The 17500-nt window shown below is 37.5% G+C and overlaps 1 protein-coding gene across 10 annotated transcripts in view; it reads left to right on the plus strand.

Annotated features, from left to right (window-relative positions):
* The window catches only part of LOC106876310 (uncharacterized), a 345615-nt gene that overhangs the window by 116715 nt on the left and 211400 nt on the right, over nucleotides 1-17500 (plus strand). The window contains exon 4 of one of the 10 annotated variants that reach the window (XM_089350466.1): nucleotides 14816-15060. The exons of the other annotated variants lie outside the window; for them this stretch is intronic. Within the exon in view, the coding sequence (XP_089206592.1) occupies nucleotides 14816-14866 (51 nt within the window). The 3' untranslated portion in view covers nucleotides 14867-15060. Of the gene's footprint in view, nucleotides 1-14815; nucleotides 15061-17500 lie in introns of those variants that run through there. 10 annotated transcript variants of the gene reach the window in all.

Genomic DNA, 17500 nt, shown 5'->3' on the forward strand with positions numbered 1-17500 from the left:
TGTCATTGTTATTCAAATTCCAACGACAGTTTCTTAGAAACCAGTTCCCTGCTTTTAAGAAAAAACATTGGATCTTTGGGGTTTGACGGGCAACATTTGTTTTCTTAACGAAACACTTTCAAACTTGGGACACTGATAGAATGTGTCATATAAAACAACTTCTTCTCTTATACATCGCACGTTATTTCATGTTAAAGTTATCGTATTTCTGTAATTTCAACCAATCACTGACGTCTATTCAGCTGAATACAGTTACTGCTGATCGGTGTCAAGTGTGTTATTCCCTGTTTAATTATATCATTATTCCCTAGTAAGGGTTTAGGGTTTTAGGGTTAGGGTTCGGGTTTTAGGGTTAGGGTTTTAGGGTTAGGGTTGGGGTTAGGGTTGGGGTTAGGGTTAGGGTTAGGGTTATGGTTATGAGTTATAGGGTTAGAGTTAAGGTTATGGCAAAAATAATCATAACCCTAACCGTAATCCTAAAACTAACCCTAACTCTAAAACCCGAACCCTAACCCTAAAACCCTAAAGCTAAAACCAGTACAAACGCACGAACGATGTCATAAATAAGAGTAACACGGGTAGTTGTTGTTGACAAACAACGGGACTAATTTTATTCAAGGGAAAAGATCCCATGACACCGTTACGGCATTAATTGTTTTCATCTCAATAGACGTCAGTGATTGGTTGAAATTACCGAAATACGACAATTTTTTACATAAAATAACTTCGAATACAAAATTTATTATCTGTTCTATACCACAAAATATACAAATATTCGAAGTTTGAAAGTGTTTCGGTACCAAAAACACTACAAAAAAAATTGTTGCCCGTCAAACCCCAAAGATCCAAAACATTAATGAATTTTTAAGAAACTGAAAGCATACATATATAATTATTGGTGCACTCGGGATTGTTAGCAAACGTCTAGTGCCAATCTGGAAAAGGTAGGATTTACAGGCAAATGAAGAATAAATAAATAAATAAAATAAATAAATAAAAGGGACTGGTTAGCCTGCACTTTACAAGTCAATTTGCAAATGGAACGGTAAAAATATGCAAAAATTTTCAACATGTGACATTTAACGCTGTTGTATTGCAAATTCCGGGATGAAGATATACATACAGATGTACATATATAGCACTTAAATACTAAAGAGACATGTACACAGTGCAGGTGCAAACCCTGAAAACTGTTTTGTTTTCACTTTGTTAGTGAATGACTTGTAACTCTATTAAGAACTTAAATAAATCTCGAAGAAAAGCATTCTTTCACACAAATACATACACATACTTATCCCCACTTAAACGTGGATGTCCCGTTAGAACAAACTATACTGTGGTAGGTGCAATGGAAGAAAGTCTCATGTTGACTTTTAGTGTAAAATGTACTCTTGTTTATATCGCTAGCGGTCGAGCGTCCATCACTGATAAAACCAAAGAAGGTCGAAATAACGTGATTTGGTGTCTCGGTGCAGGAGATGTACATACACACATACATACATACATGCATACATACATACATACATAATACATACATGCATACATACATACATACATACATACATACATGCAGACAGACAGACAGACAGACAGACATATATACATACATACACTTACGAGCAAGAAGGATCATTTACACGCCACCATCCGAAACAAAATATTGGACTGTTTGTTGAATTGTTGTTGGTTTAGGACTGCTTCCCCTAGTTATATGTATCATCTAGATTCCACACTCACAACACAGTATTCACGTTAACATTGTTTAGCCACATAGGTCCACCCTAATCGGGTAAACCTATAATAAAATACGTCCAAACCGTAACCATCACATATTTTTGTATATTCAGATCTCGATTGTTCAATGTGCTATTTCTTTTGTAAGATTTTTTCTCAGAAAAGTATTTTGCTATTTTTAGCAGTTGTCACTTGTTTGTTTAGCCTCAGATCACCCCAAATCAAAGGTTATTCCAGTTGTGGGCATCCTGTCATTATAGAAATATATAGGACTACGCTGACTATTATGACCTTCTTTATTGGAAGAAAAATATGATGATTTCATGAGTACTTTTTGCAGATTGGGCAAGCCGGTTGCGGAACCTACACTGGCTTGACGTTTATGGAACTGACGATATTAATGCTACCTGATTTGGCAGTGACGTGGTTTTGGCAGCCCTGTGCGGTAGCCAAATTGGCCGCTTCCTTAAACGTAACATACTTTCAACAAAATCAAACGTGCGTTTATAATAAACCGGACACCGGTTGACCTTAACCAGTTGAGCATGTCCCTTAGTAGTTAACGATATGTTCATCTATGATTCCTTTTCAGTTGATGCCAAGAACATGTTTTCCAATGGCTATTGTGAATCCATATCACTATTCAACAAGGCCAAAGACATAATCATTGTTGGTCTTTACAGGCCTCCCCAAGCACCTCTAAAGTGCTCTGAAGAGTGCCTCAACAAAATCAATTCCTTCCTTCAAAAATACAACTCCGGAAACATACTAGTGATGGGTGATTTTAACCTCCCTCATATAAACTGGCCCATAAATACTCTGAAGTTAGGCAAATGCTCTACACCTGACAAAGCAGCAGCAGAATTACTCTTTAATCTGCTGGATGATTTTTTCCTGACTCAGCTAGTGCTAGAACCAACAAGACAGAATAAAACGACCTTGGATCTAATATTAACCAACCACTCTAGCTCCGTTCACAGTATTTCAGTTGAAAAAACTCTCCTCTCAGACCACGACATAATACTCTGCAACTTTAATTTCTGGTATACCAAAACCAAACCAGCCAATCGCACTCCATTGCACTTATTTGACAAGATAAACTGCCACAAAGCGGACTGGGGAGCAATCAGAAAGAATCTGTCCTTGATCGATTGATCCTTCACTTTCAGTTCCACTGACATTGAGACCGCACGGCAGCACTTTGAGGACATTGTCACCTTATACATGCTCAAAACACGCTGTTACGAAATCCACTAACACAAACAGAAACCGGCTCCCTAGAACGAAGAAAAATACTCATCAGGCGCATCAAAAGACTTAATTAAAAAAAATCAACTAATTAAAATACTCCCACGTACAACATCCACATTCAACAACAATGAAAAGGCTAGAGTTGGAAAAACTTCATCTGCAGACCGACATGAAAACCTCCATTGAAAATCAAAGAGCTGCAAAGGAACAGTGGGTAATCAAAAAAATCGAACAGAACCCAAAAGTGTTCTATTCGATGATAGCGGCATTCCCCAACACGATGCTAAAGAAATGGCAGAAGTACTGCAGAAACAATACTGCTCTGTCTTTAGTGACCCCACTGATATTGACGTAAGGGAAGCGAACGAAGTTGATTCCCACATGAAATCTCGGACATAACCTTCACTGCCTCAGACATCACAGCAGCAATAAATGAGGTCAAATACTATTCTGCTGTAGGTCCTAATAGATTCCCCGCTAGTCCCCTGAAAGAATGTAGACACCAACTTACAGTCCCTCTGACCAACCTTTGGAGAAATTCTTAAGACTCAGCTCCTACCCAGTCTGTCATTCCGGTTTTCAAACAGGGAAACAGATCCCTCGCAGTCAACTATCGCCTAATCTCATTCACCTCCCACATCATTAAAGTGTTTGAAAGAGTGGTAAGATCAAGGACAGCTGGCTTCCTGGAGATCCACAAACTCCTAAATTTAAACCAGCATGGCTTTTGTTGTGGCAGGGACTGTCTAACACAGCTCTTACGCCAACCACATCGATGATATACTTAAAGCCTTGGGAACAGGTTCAAACTCTGAAGTCTTATATCTTGACTTCAGTAAAGCGTTCGACAAAGTTGACCATAGTATCTTACTCTCAAAATTGGCAAATGCTGGAATCCGTATAGAACACTTCTGCATTGGATTCAGTATTTCCTGGCGAACAGAACACATGTTGTGGTCGATGGAGTCGCCACATTTAAACTCAACATTTAAACATACTAATCTAATTATACGTATTTATCTAGATTTATTATTATTATTATTACTATAATAATAATAATAATAATAATAATAATAATAACAACAACAACAACAACAACAACAACAACAACAACAATAACAATAACAATAATAATAATAATAATAATAATAATAATAATAATAATAATAATAATAATAATAATAATAAAAAAAAAAAATTTAGTCAAATACGTATAATTAGATTAGTGTGTTTAATTGTTGAGTTTAAATGGCCCAGTGGTTAGGGGCAGCGGACTCGCGTTCGGAGGATTGCGGTTTCGATTCCCAGACCGGGTGTTGTGTGTGTTTATTGAGCGAGAACATACACGTACGTGTGTATGTATACATGTATGTATGTGTGTGTGTATATATGCACGAACACGACAATACTTGCCTAAGTATTAATCTTCCTTTCACCTTCTACTCTCTTTTTCTTCTAAGTAGTTACGACAGCGAAAGCTGATTACGTCATTTTATCTAAACTTGAACGTATGCTTTCTATGCTCATATTTTTGCGTTTATCATATTTTCTGCTTTTATTCATTCTTGAACTTGATGGGCATATAACAGCAAGTCAGCAGACATTAAAAATCTCTAGTGAGACTTCTTTATCAATGTACCTGAAGAGACCCAGACTGATGGGTCGAAATATATGTTGTATCTAATAAAAAGTCTAATACGAAATCTCTCTCCTACTATTAATTAATACTACACACACACACACACACACACACACACATACTCTATGAAACAGACCATGTACAAATTCGTTCTTCACAACATCTGGAACTGCTTTCAGATATGATCCATCCCATTCTTATAAAAATGATAATTCTGTCCAAATTGATGTGCTCAACTCAAATTATTGTTTATGCAAAACTTTAATATTTACTCCACAAATGCTTTGTCGTTAATGCTGCACTTTCCTGTATCACTTGTTTCAACATGAATGTAATACACACACACACACAAACACACAAATTATGCCTTTTTAACCCCGAGCAACGCCGGGTATCTCTGCTAGTTTTATTTAAACTTGAACGTATGCTTTCCACGTTCATATTTGAATTTTTTGCGTTTCTATAATATTTTTTTGCTTTTATTCATTCTCAAACTTGATGAGCATATAACAAGCCAGCTGATGTTAAAATCTGTTGTGAGATTTCTTTATCAATGTACCTGAAAAGACCCAGACTGATAGGTCGAAACATACGAAATCCATCTCCTACTATTTATTAATACTATATATATACATATATACATATATACATCTATGAGTGCATGTCCTTGTGTCCGTGTTTGACTCCCATCACCGCTTGACAACTGGTGTTGATGTGTTTACATCCCAGTAACTTAGCGGTTCGGCATAAGATACCGATAGAATAAGTACTATGCTTAAGGAATAAGTCCTCGGATCAATTTGTTCAATTAAAACCCTTCAAGGCAGTGCTGCAGTATGGCCGCAGCCAAATGACTGAAACAATTAAAAAATAAAACAATCATAGAACATGTGTGTGTATGTGTGTGTGTGTAAATATATATATATATATATATAAAGAGAGAGAGAAAGATAAAGAGACCAATGGCAAAGTTAGAAATATATTTTATGGATAAAGTCTTACAGCTGTTTCAGGGAAAATCCAATGTATCCCTTCATCGGAGACGGTAATAGTAGAGGAATAGATTATTACATCTATAAGAGGAGATTTGTAGTAAGAAGTGAGAGCGATGCGCTGAAAAAAGAACAAAGAAGAAACAGTACTTGGAGCGTAGCTTTTGCTTGTAATAATCTATTCTACTATTACCGTCTCCGATTAAGGGATACATTGGATTTTCCCTGAAACAGCTGTAAGACTTTATCCATAAAATATATTTCTAACTTTGCCATTGGTCTCTTTATCTTTTTCTCTCTTTATACATACACACGCTAATACACGACAGGCGCAAGACTAGCCGGTATATAGCACTTACTCGGTATTACCTGTATCTTTGGGTTTGGTTGAATCCAATACCCTTCATAACCTATATATATGTATATACATACATACATATATATATATATATATATATATATATATATATATATATATATATATATATATATATGTAAGGATTTTTAATCCAATGTATTATATTGTACGTATGAATTTGCTTCGAGACACATACTTCTCACAAACGTTTATACGTAGATATAACACGCGCATGCGCGCGCTTCCTATCTATCTATCTATCTATCTATCTATCTATCTAGATAGATAGATAGATAGATAGATAGATAGATAGATAAATAGATATAAGGAAATGGAGTAAAAAAAGAGGGACAGTAGAGTATATAAAATGTTGTGAGTCATTTGCGTGTTAGAGTCCGTTGCTTGACCTTTCGTGATCAGAGCTATGTATCAATAGGTGATCAGGTCTATTGACCTTTCTTCAGATTGATCAGTGGTACCTGTTCCCGACAGCTAAGTGCCCAGAAACATAACAAAACACCATTAACGGATTTGAACACACAATCCACAAATGCCTGGGCCAATAAGGAACCTATTCGGCCTTTTTCCTTCACCCTTCTACATGCACACATACACATTCACAAGCACATCTATCTATCTATCTATCTATCTATCTATCTATCTATCTATCTATCTATCTATATCTTTTTACAGTCTATTTATACATATACATTCATAAATCCATGTGTGTGTGTGTGTGTGTGTGTGTTTATGCAAATAGACATAAATATAGATATACATACTCATAACCCTAAATATAGATATATGTGAAAATACATTTACATATACGTACATAAGTATATGTGCAAAGCATATATGTGTGCATATATGTACCTGTTTGCATATATGTCTGTGTAATGCATGTTTATGTATGTCTGTGTAATGCATGTTTATGTAGGTCTGTGTGCGTGTGAGTTGAAATTTATGTATGTTTTTCTCCATGCTAATCTTGAGTCTACTCCATTACAAATATTTGAACCAGGTATCCGACTTGAGGAGAACATGATATGTAGGTAACTTCTTCCTGCTGCAAAACTCTGTAGTAATTTGACTCGCTAAAAATAGAAACTAAATGCTCCTCAATTTACGCCCTGTCGCCTTAAAACAAGGACACATTTGATAATGCCATAGATAGACAAAGTCACGGCTGTTATACCTTTAATGTTAGGTTTGCATGATCAGAGTAGATTTCTTGTGAACTTCCTCACAAAACAATTGCATACTTAATCCGCTAGAAATAACAGCCAAATTTCCTTCAGCCTGCTAGAAATACCACTCAACTTACTATTCCATCTGCTAGATATAACATCCAATTTTCTTTAAATCAAACCCTACCGTTTATGATGCTAACTACAGTTAGAAAGTATTGCATAAGATACGTAAAATCTGGAAAAAAAGTACGGGATGGTCATGACTGAGATGGTTGTGGTCATTGGTTTACTGCCACATAAGTCCAGTAGAAGTCAAGTGGGCTGCTTTCTGTTTTTGGCAATCATCCCACCTCACCGTATTTGATAAGCAATGTGATTTCTTCTTTTCTCAATCTAAGTAAACATACATACACTGACGAACATAAACAACTTCATATACATATATGCACATATGCACATACACTCTCTCTCATTAATACACTTACACAGACACATACACACATATAGCCAGGCTCACACGAAACGAAACTCCGACAAGTATATATATATATATCAATAAAATAATTATCAACATGAAACTAGTCCTGGGATCAATGTGATAAACCAAAACTCTTCTGATAGAAAAAAAATCTGACCCCAAAGAGTTTACTCTCAATTATTTGACTGCAGTCGGTAAGATAATTCTGGGATAGACTCAGTGTGATACAAGTGTAACGAGGCAGGTCCTTAAGTCATAAGCACCATCCATTCGACAGGTTCTATTTGGAACCTTCCTTGGAGATCGTATACTCTTTCCTTTGTTCCACGGAAAAATACACTATTAATTACTTACTTAATAGGTGGTGAACTGGTGGGACAGAATGCTTAGTGGCATTTTCTCTAGTCCTTTACGTCCTGAGTTCAAATCCTGCCAAGATCAGCTGTGACTTTCGTCTCTTTGAAGTCGATAAAATGAAATATCTGTCTAGTACTGGGGTTGGTATAATCGACTTGTCCCTTCCCCTCAAAATTGCTGGCCTTGAATTTTGCAATGAGCCAGCGTCTCGTTCAGAGGGAATGTGATCTCAGTCACTTATAATTCATAGAAACTGAGTAACCGGCCTTGGGAGTTCTAGAGCTTAATGATAATAGTAATAATGATGATGATGATGATGATGATGATGATGATGATGATAATAATAATAATGAAAAAGATGGGCTACAACAAATATACTGCTCAATACCACAGAGTTGCTTGACTATAACCTGTTGAGCATATCTCTTATTGACTGACGATATGTGCATCTCTGATCACGAGCAGAAGTAGCTGGGGAGCATCATTGCAATGTGTTCAGAGGAATGCTTTGGCGTTTGAATAATTCACCTCTGAAAACATGGGTGTTTCGTTTACATTCTTAAACAACCCTTATTCAGGGACCTTTTGAGTAGGATAGGCTACTCGATCTGTAGAAAATTCTAACTGGGCTCCACCTGCAAGGTCATGAACTGTTTATCTTGATATGAAATCACCATATTATGCGCATATAGTTGTGATGCACGTACCTGGTGTCATCTTATCAGACGGGTAGTCATGATGGGTATACTGGACTTCGTATATTTTACCCCAGTGTCACTTTGATGGAATGCGTTGCTCTCTCGCTCAATAGTAATAATAATAATAATAATAATAATAATAATAATAATAATAATAATAATAATAATAATAATAATAAGCTTTATAATCCCCAATAATATTATGCAAATTAATATTTTGATTGTTAAATGATGTTAGGTAGAAGCCTTTACAAGTAATACTTTGTCATTGGGGAGATTGAAGTCGTTGATGCTCATTTTAAGCATCTGAAGGTCGGTGTCTGCAGGGAAAAAGGTAGGCGGTGAGGAAATTCCAGAGATTCGTGGTTATTGTAGCGGAGTGATGGCTGTTATGGTGATGGCTGTTATGGTGATGGTTGGTGTTGTGGCTATAGTAGTTGCTAGTAATAGTTGTGGTGATGGTGGTAATGGTTGTGATGGTGGCGATAGTTGTGATGGTGGTGGTGATTGCTGATGTGGTGTTGTAGTTGGTGGTTATTGGGGTAGTTGGGTAATAGTTGTGCTGGTCACCGGCAGTGGTAGTGATTGTGTTGGCGGTGGTTATGGTGGTCGCTATGGTAATAACCGTTAGTTGCGGTTGATGTGTTAGTAGGGTGTTGGCGGTGGTGAAAATTGTTATATTTGTTCTGGCTGTTATTGTTTAGTCGTTGGTCATCTCTGATCGTGCAGACTTAAGATCAAAGGCATTCCAGTCGTAACCATCCCGTATTTTACTTATGTGTCGATAATCCAGTTCATTCTCGTCATTGTTTCTTCTAGGGTGGGTGGGGTGTGATTTGAGTGAGATTTGGTTGCTATTTCGAGCGGGTAGTCAGTTTCTGGTGAAGATCTACGTTGTGATTGTGGTTGTTGGTGGTGAAAGTAGTAGTAGTAGTAGTAGTAGTAGTAGTAGTAGTAGTAGTAGTAGTAGTAGTAGTAGTCGTAGCAGCAGCAGAAGCAGCAGCAGCAGCAGCAGCAGTAGTAGTAGTAGTAGTAGTAGTAGTAGTAGTAATGGTGGTGGTGATGGTTGCGGTGGAAGTAGTCGTAGAAATGGTGGTGGGGTGCTTGAGGTGGTAGTATAAGTAGTGATGGTGATAGTAATAGCAGCAACAGCAGTAATAGTAGTGGTTGTAGTGGGAGTGGTGATAGTGGTGGTGGTGGTGGTGGCGGCAGCGGCGTATTCTTATTTTGGTAGAATTCTTTTTGTATTTATACGAATCAACTAGTGAGAAAGTAAGTCACGTGACGAAAACTTGGTTTGTGAAGTCAGAAAAAGAATGAATGACGGGAGATAAAGAAAGAAAGAAAGAAAGAAAGAGATAGAGTGAGAGAAAGTATGAGGACGTTAACCGAGAAAAGAAATCAGTCAGTAATAAAACAATATGGAAAGAAAAAGGAGAGGAAGAAAAAGAGAGGTAAATGAGGAAGAGAAGAAGAAAAAAACCGTAAATAAGTATGAAAGTAATTTAAAGCGATATAAAAGTTTTAGAGAAAACCACAGAAAAAGAAGAATGAGAGAAAGAGTGGGGAGAGAGGGAGGAGACTGAGTATATATATATATATATATATATGTATGTGTATGGTTGAAGGAAGATATATAGAAAGATGTTAGCAACAGTGTGTTGAAAGGAAGTGGATACAGTGAAACACCTACAAAGAGATTATTCAAATGAGTCACGCGTTATCGTACGTGAACGTAAACGACGAAGCTAAGCTTGGAATTCATTGAGAAATCTCGCCTGTTACAACTATTATCAGTTTGCCTTACCCTTACTTCACCCTCTTTGTTTGTCTTCAATATGCGAGTTTCACCTTCTCTTTGCCTACTCCTTGACATTTCTTCTTCCTCCTATCTCTATCCTTGACTCATTTTTTTTTTAGTTACATTCCCACTTATACTTTTATTACACTAAAATTTCATGTCATCTCCTTTCCTACTTCACTATATCTTTATCTCTATAAATACTAGCATGTCAAGCACCGTAGATTAGTGGTAAGACCACCGGCGAATCGGCAGTCAGCCAAGTTCGGTTCTTAGGATAGCTATTTCTGCTTCATTCAATTCTTGTATACCTGAAATTTTGGTCTTGGTTTTGGCTGAGAGAGAGAGAGAGAGAAAGAGAGAGAGAGAGAGAGAGAGAGAGAGAGAGAGAGAGTGGGGGAGGAACTACACCAGATTGATTTAATTGCGGAAATGAATGGAATTTTCAACGGTGATCTCTTACCGCATTCATATTTGTAAGATATTTGATTTCTCAATTAAGCAAAATGCTACAAACTGTTGGTTAAATAGAATTCAGGACTTGACTGGTTTTAGTTATTTGACAACGAAAGCATCAACAAGACATTTTCTCTGACAATCTACCGATTCTACCAACGAGAACAGTTGTCTTGGAAAGAAGGTCAATATGATGAGATCATTGATGTGGAAAATTTGAAAATTACTATAGATAGGTGATATTTTCTAGCCTAGGCCACAGTCAATTACATCGGACCCATGTTAATTACAAAGGCATTATAGATTTATCTATGTTAGAAAAAAAAAACCCCCAAAAAAACTGGAGCAGAGAGATCAAGGCAAATTCTTTTGCCCTCTTGCTATAATGGACCATAGAACATATCAATAGATTTACTAACCAACATTGCGTGTTAGAACAATTGTAAACAATGCGTCTGTATATGCTTGTGGTTATAACAAGAAGGAACAGCTATACGTACGTTTCGACTGGATTGCGACCATGTTAGGCTACCGTCTTCAAAAGACGGTACCCCTGCATGGCCACAGATCAATGGCAGGTTTAGTCGATCAAATCTATCATAGTACTTATTTTAAATCTGGTATTTGATCTGTTGGACTCTTTTGATGGACAACTAAATTACGGGGACGTAAGCAAACCATCACCGGTTGTCAAGCAGTGAGAGACAAGCACAAGCACACGCACACAGACATGTGCTTGACGGGCTACGGGCTACTCGCAGTTCCTTTCATATTCACGCGAGGCATTAGATAGCCCGAGACTATAGTAAAAGACACTTACCCAATGTGCCTCGCCGTGGGACTGTGCCTAAAAACACGTGAATGCGAGCGAACTTCTTAACCACAAAGTCATACCTGCATCCATGATATCTACAGTTTGAAATGTCTTATTTAATCGTCATTACAATGTTAGGTTTGTCTGGAAATTCGATTCTCTTTTCTTTAGTGCGTCGGACAAAAGTGCTTAGTAGCATTTCTTTCGGCTCTTTACGTTCTGAGTTCAAATTTTGCCTAAGTCGATCTTACCTTTCACCCTTTTGGGGTTGATAAAATAAGTACAAGTTGAGCAGTGGGGTCGATATATTCGACTTACTCCTTCCTCTAAAATAGCTGGCTTTTTGCCAAAATTTGATACCAATATTTACATCGACAGCTTCATTTATATGTTCTGAGAATTGTTTCAGAACTAATGGAGTTCCGTTAGAAATTATAAGTAGGTTTGAATTTCTGAAGAATGTAACAAATGATTCTATTAACAAATGTAGATAGAATGGCGGAATTTGTAGCATGTTGGTACGATAATTTGCAAACTGACTGACTGATTTTTGTTAAGCTCGAATGTGGTTATCGTAGCAACACCGTGGCGAATTGTCACAGTCTTTAGAATATCGGACGAAAAAACTTACGATATCTATTCACCTATTCTTATGCTCTGACATAAAATCCTGCCGAGGCTAGCTTTTCCCTTCATCCTTCCGAGATCGATTAATAAGATATCAGTTTAAGGTAGTGAACTGGTGAAATCGTCCAGAGTGTCTGACCGGTAGCTTTGCGGTATTTGTTTCAGCTTCTTGCGTGTCAAATTCCGCAGTGGTCTAATTATTACTTAGGCTCGTCCAGGCTGATTGGCAGAGATAGTGTAGATTGCTTTTATATTTGTAGCCTTGAGTAATGTGAATATATCTGGATGTTCAGGGAACTATACGGGTTTGAACTAACTGCGGCAACTAACTGCGCTCGTATGAAGCTGTGTGTATTTTGCATAGGTACGAAGAGAATGTGTAGATAGAGCATGAACAGAAGGGGTGAAACTGCGGATCTTTGTTGTACTCCTTTCGAGAAATTAGAGGTTCTTGAAGTGTTTTTCATCTACACTCATAGGCTTGGCGATCTGATAGTTAATTTGGTAGCCACTGTTTTGTTATTTCTTCCTCGGTGAAAGGAGAGCGTTCCTTAAGACATCCAGAGACCCAGCAAGAATAACTGTATTATTAGCAAAATCCAGATCAGTAATCCTGGTTTCACTAATGAACGCTCCACAACTTGATCGAACAACCATCCGGTCAAGAATCCAGGCCATGCAGGCATTGAAAAGAGTGGGAGCCTAAACACAACCTTATCAAACCACTGAGCTGTAACTGTGAAACAGTCAGATGCTGGGCCCCCAATCCGAACTACACTAGCTGTTCCAGTATACAAAGCCACCATTGCCTAACTAGTCGGGGAGGTATAGCTCGCAGCACCAGAATCATCCAGAGTATACCCCTGTCCACCGAAGTGAACGCCTTGCAGAGGTTGACACAATTTACAAATAGCCTCTGCTGAAAACTCTGCCTTGCGCTCAATGAGTACACGGAGAGCCAAGATCCTGTCAGTATTTGACCTCTTTGGCGTAAACCCTGACTACACAGAAGCAAGCAGATGATTTCATATTATGTTTTAGCATTACTCTTGCAAAGATCTAACGGGGCACTGAGAGGAGTATAACAGCCCTATAATTGTTCAGTTGTGGCGGTCACCTTTACCTTCTCAGATAATTATGTCCTTCTAGTTAGGCGGTGTGATGCCACTGTTCGAAATTGAGCAGATGATCTGTCACAAAAATAAGACTGCAGCAGGCTCACTTTTGCTTCATAATTTCCCCATAGATGCCACAAACACCAGCAGCTTTCCCACCTCTCAGCTGATTTACTGCCGCACAAACCTCGTCTGTGAATAGTGGAATATGACACCATCCAAAAAAAGAACATCAATAAAACACTATACAAAGCATTATCATCAACGACAATGATTACACTCAACCTCAAATATAACCACACTGCAACATCATATCAATTTTTTTTTGAAAATCAGCCACCTAGCAGCGAAGACAGGAACACAAAGTAAAGTGCAGTTTCTACATAGACAATAATGATTTTAGCCCTTACCTTCTATCCAGCACTTAAAAAGCAAACGGTGGATACAATGACATGCTGCAACGGCTCATGGCTCCATACCTGACCTGACCATGTTGTAACACATGTTTGGCAGTTTTCTGGGGGTGGGGTAATGATTTATAATTTTTTGTTACTCCATGTTTAATTGTTTGATGCTGTTCGGCTCTGGGTGGTTTTAGTGAAATGTGTTTAATATTGTTCTGTCTCTGGTTCTCATGAGATTAGCTATTTCCGGTATGTAAACAGGATACTATTTTTTGTGTTGTCTTATGGAATATGTATTATTTTACGTATATTTATAACTCTTTTCTTAAATGTACATACTGCTGTGTTGATGTTGGTGATTGTGTCGCTGCAGAATTCTGAAAAAATTGTTTTCGTTTGTCAATGAAACTCGATCCATTGTGATATTTTAAAGCTTGTATGAAGACTTTGCTATCTTTATTTATATGCATGCTTTTGAGAGGATAATTGGTAGGTGGTCCTTGGAAAGTTAGGAACTTCTTTGCCAGGTGCATATGATAGTTTGTAGAGAAGGTGATACCTGGGGGAAAATTTTGGGGGTTAGCTTGATAATGAATGTTTGTGAATTGTTTAAGATATAAAGAGAATCTAGTTTTGTCATCTGTACTGTTTGAAAACTAGCCTTGACTGTACTGAAGCTTCTCCTAAATGATGGTGTTTGTGAGAATGTTAAATTGTTGTACTTGGAGTATAAAACTTGGTGGGACGGTTGGAGAGGTCATTGGTGCTGTGTGTGTGTGTGCGTGCGTGCGTTTGTGTATGTGTGTGAGTGTGTGAGTGTATGTGTATATGTGTGTGTGTGTGTGTGTGTGTGTGTGTGTGAGCTTATATTAATGTAATTCATGTTTTTTTTATTGCTCAGCCACATGGCCAACAAAAAGTGCAACCAAATTCCCCTGAAACACTACCCTGACATTTCCTAAAATATTTAAACATATGGAAATATACCAATACTGAATATGATATGGCCAAAGAGAAGACGTTATGGTCACGGCTAGGATGCCAGTCAAATTTTGTGTGCATGATACCCAGGCTTATTTCTCTTGCTTCAATGCTGCCATAGAACAACTGCTAAGAATGTGTTCAAAACGGGCTTTAAAACGCCTGCAAAGGTCAGTGTCTTACAATGTCTAGAAAATATAAAAACAGCACCAAATACAATAGAGAACAAATAATCCAGAAAAATAACTGATTTTATAAAAGCTGGAAAAAATATTGCTAACACCAGTAACGATATCAAGACGTATCGTTGTTATCTCCCTTCCCTACGTCACAAGCCTGCATAAAATATATGTCAAGTATGAATGTTTCACAAAAAATATATTTATAATTATGATATAAATATTAAAATTTTTTTATAGTAAATCACGGATCTAGTTCAAAACGGGGGCACCAGTTTTCATTTATGTTTTATGTAGTGTTTTTGTTACCGAAAGACTTTCAAACTTTGTATACTTATCTATTTTGTGTTATAGAACAGAAAAAAAATTTTGTATTCGAATTTATTTCATGTAAAAAATTGTCTTATTTCGATAATTTCAACCAATCACTGACAAGTATTCAGCTGTTTACAGTTACTCCTTTGGCAGTTTAAGCGGTGTAAAGCGTATTTAATCTCCAAGGGTTAGGGTTAGAGTTAAGGTTAGGGTTAGTCCTAGAAATAGCAGCCAAATATTCCTCAAATCACGTTACATAGAAAATTAGCGAAAAGTTGTTGAACAGAAAATAAATACAAACACAGATATGCACAGCGTATATAATTGACTTGCTCCTTCCCTCAAAAACCAAGCCTTGTGCCTATAATAGAAAGGTTTATTAGCTCCTGCCAATATGCTTCAGCCATCTTTTGACAAGGAAATAATAATTTTATCACCGCCAGAATCGTTTGAGAACCGTTTGTTTACGTAGTCAGCACTCACTGTATTCGACTGAATGGACGTCAGTCATTGGTTGAAATTACAGAAATACGACAACTTTAACATGAAATAAGTTGCAATCTAATACTTTTTCTTAAGAAGACTAAGAGAAAAAGATGTTTTATATGACACATTCTACCAGTGTCCCAAGTTTCAAAGTGTTTCGTTAAGAAAATACTGGCGCCCCCGTTTTGAACTAGATCCTAAATCACTTACAACAATAAAAGAAAATACACATCTGTGGAATTTTAAAAAAAACTATCATCACTCACAATATTCACGGGGCAAATAATTCAGGAAACTACATAATTCTGAATTATTTTCAAATTAGACTATAGAAATGCTTTCACAGCGGTAATGGTGTCATAACGTATAAAAATGTGAATTTAATATATAGATATTAGAAATGACATTTGTAAATTGTAATATGAAAGGCTACTACGAGATCCACTCCTTGACGCGGTGTGCCTCAATGACTTTGAGAGCTATGCTAGCAAAGTGCAAGCTCCTGGTACGACCTCCCATGCTAGACAGGTCGAACTGATATGAAACGCCTCTTCTCAATGGGTATGCGTTGAGCCAACATTCCTACCTACAAAAATGCAAAGTTGATTAGAGATGCATATATCATCAGCCACTAAGGGACATGCTCAATTGGTTAAGGTGAAACAACTGACAAGCAAATCTGTGGTATTGAGTAGAATATTTACTGCAACCCATCTTTTATACTAAGACAAAAACTGCGCATGATGATAACACTCCAAATCAATTAATATCATAAGCCATGAGAGCCACTGCCTGGTATTGCATCAGGGCATTTATTATTATTGAGCTGACAGAAGCGTTAGCACTCCGGACGAAATGCTTAGCGGTATTACGTCTGTCTTTACGTTCTGAGTTCAAATTCCGCCGAGGTCGACTTTGCCTTTCATCCTTTCGGGGTCGATAAATTAGGTATCAATTGCGTACTGGGGTCGATCTAATCGACTGCCCCCCCCTCCTCCAAAATTTTGGGCCTTGTGTCTAGAGTAGAAAAGATTATTATTATTATGAAGGCAATGAGTTGGCAAAATCGTTAGTATGCCGGACAAAAGGCTTAGCAATAATTTCCCGGCTCAGAACGTTTCTAAGATCAAATCCGCCGAAGTCAACTTGGCCTTTCATCCTTTCCGGGTCGATAAAATAAAGTACTAGCTAAATTCTGGGAATGATGTAGTCGACGAACTCCTTTCCTCTAAAATTACAACTCTTGTGTCAAAAATAGAAATAATTGTTGTTGCGATTGTGGCGGCGGCGGCGGCGGCAGTGGTAGTATGGGAGTGATGATGACGATGGGGATACTGAGCGTGGTGCCGATGATGATGCGTTCGTATTGTTTTTAGTTTTTGTTGTTGTTGCTAAGCATAAATAAAGGCTTCCTTCAAGTACGAGGAAATGCTTTAGATTGATAAAGATCTTTGCATACTTTAGGGGCCAAAAACCAGGTTTTCCTTTCCAAAATTTAGTAAGGAAATATTTTCGTAGCATTTCTTACTTTCGTTCTATTTCTTTAATTTCCCCCTTCATTTTCTGTCGTCCCGCATACCTACCTACCTACCTACCTACCTACCTACCTACCTACCTACCTACCT

The sequence above is a fragment of the Octopus bimaculoides genome, chromosome 4 (genome assembly GCF_046866305.1).
Source record: "Octopus bimaculoides isolate indiv1 chromosome 4, ASM4686630v1, whole genome shotgun sequence".
Taxonomy (NCBI): Eukaryota; Metazoa; Mollusca; class Cephalopoda; order Octopoda; family Octopodidae; genus Octopus; species Octopus bimaculoides.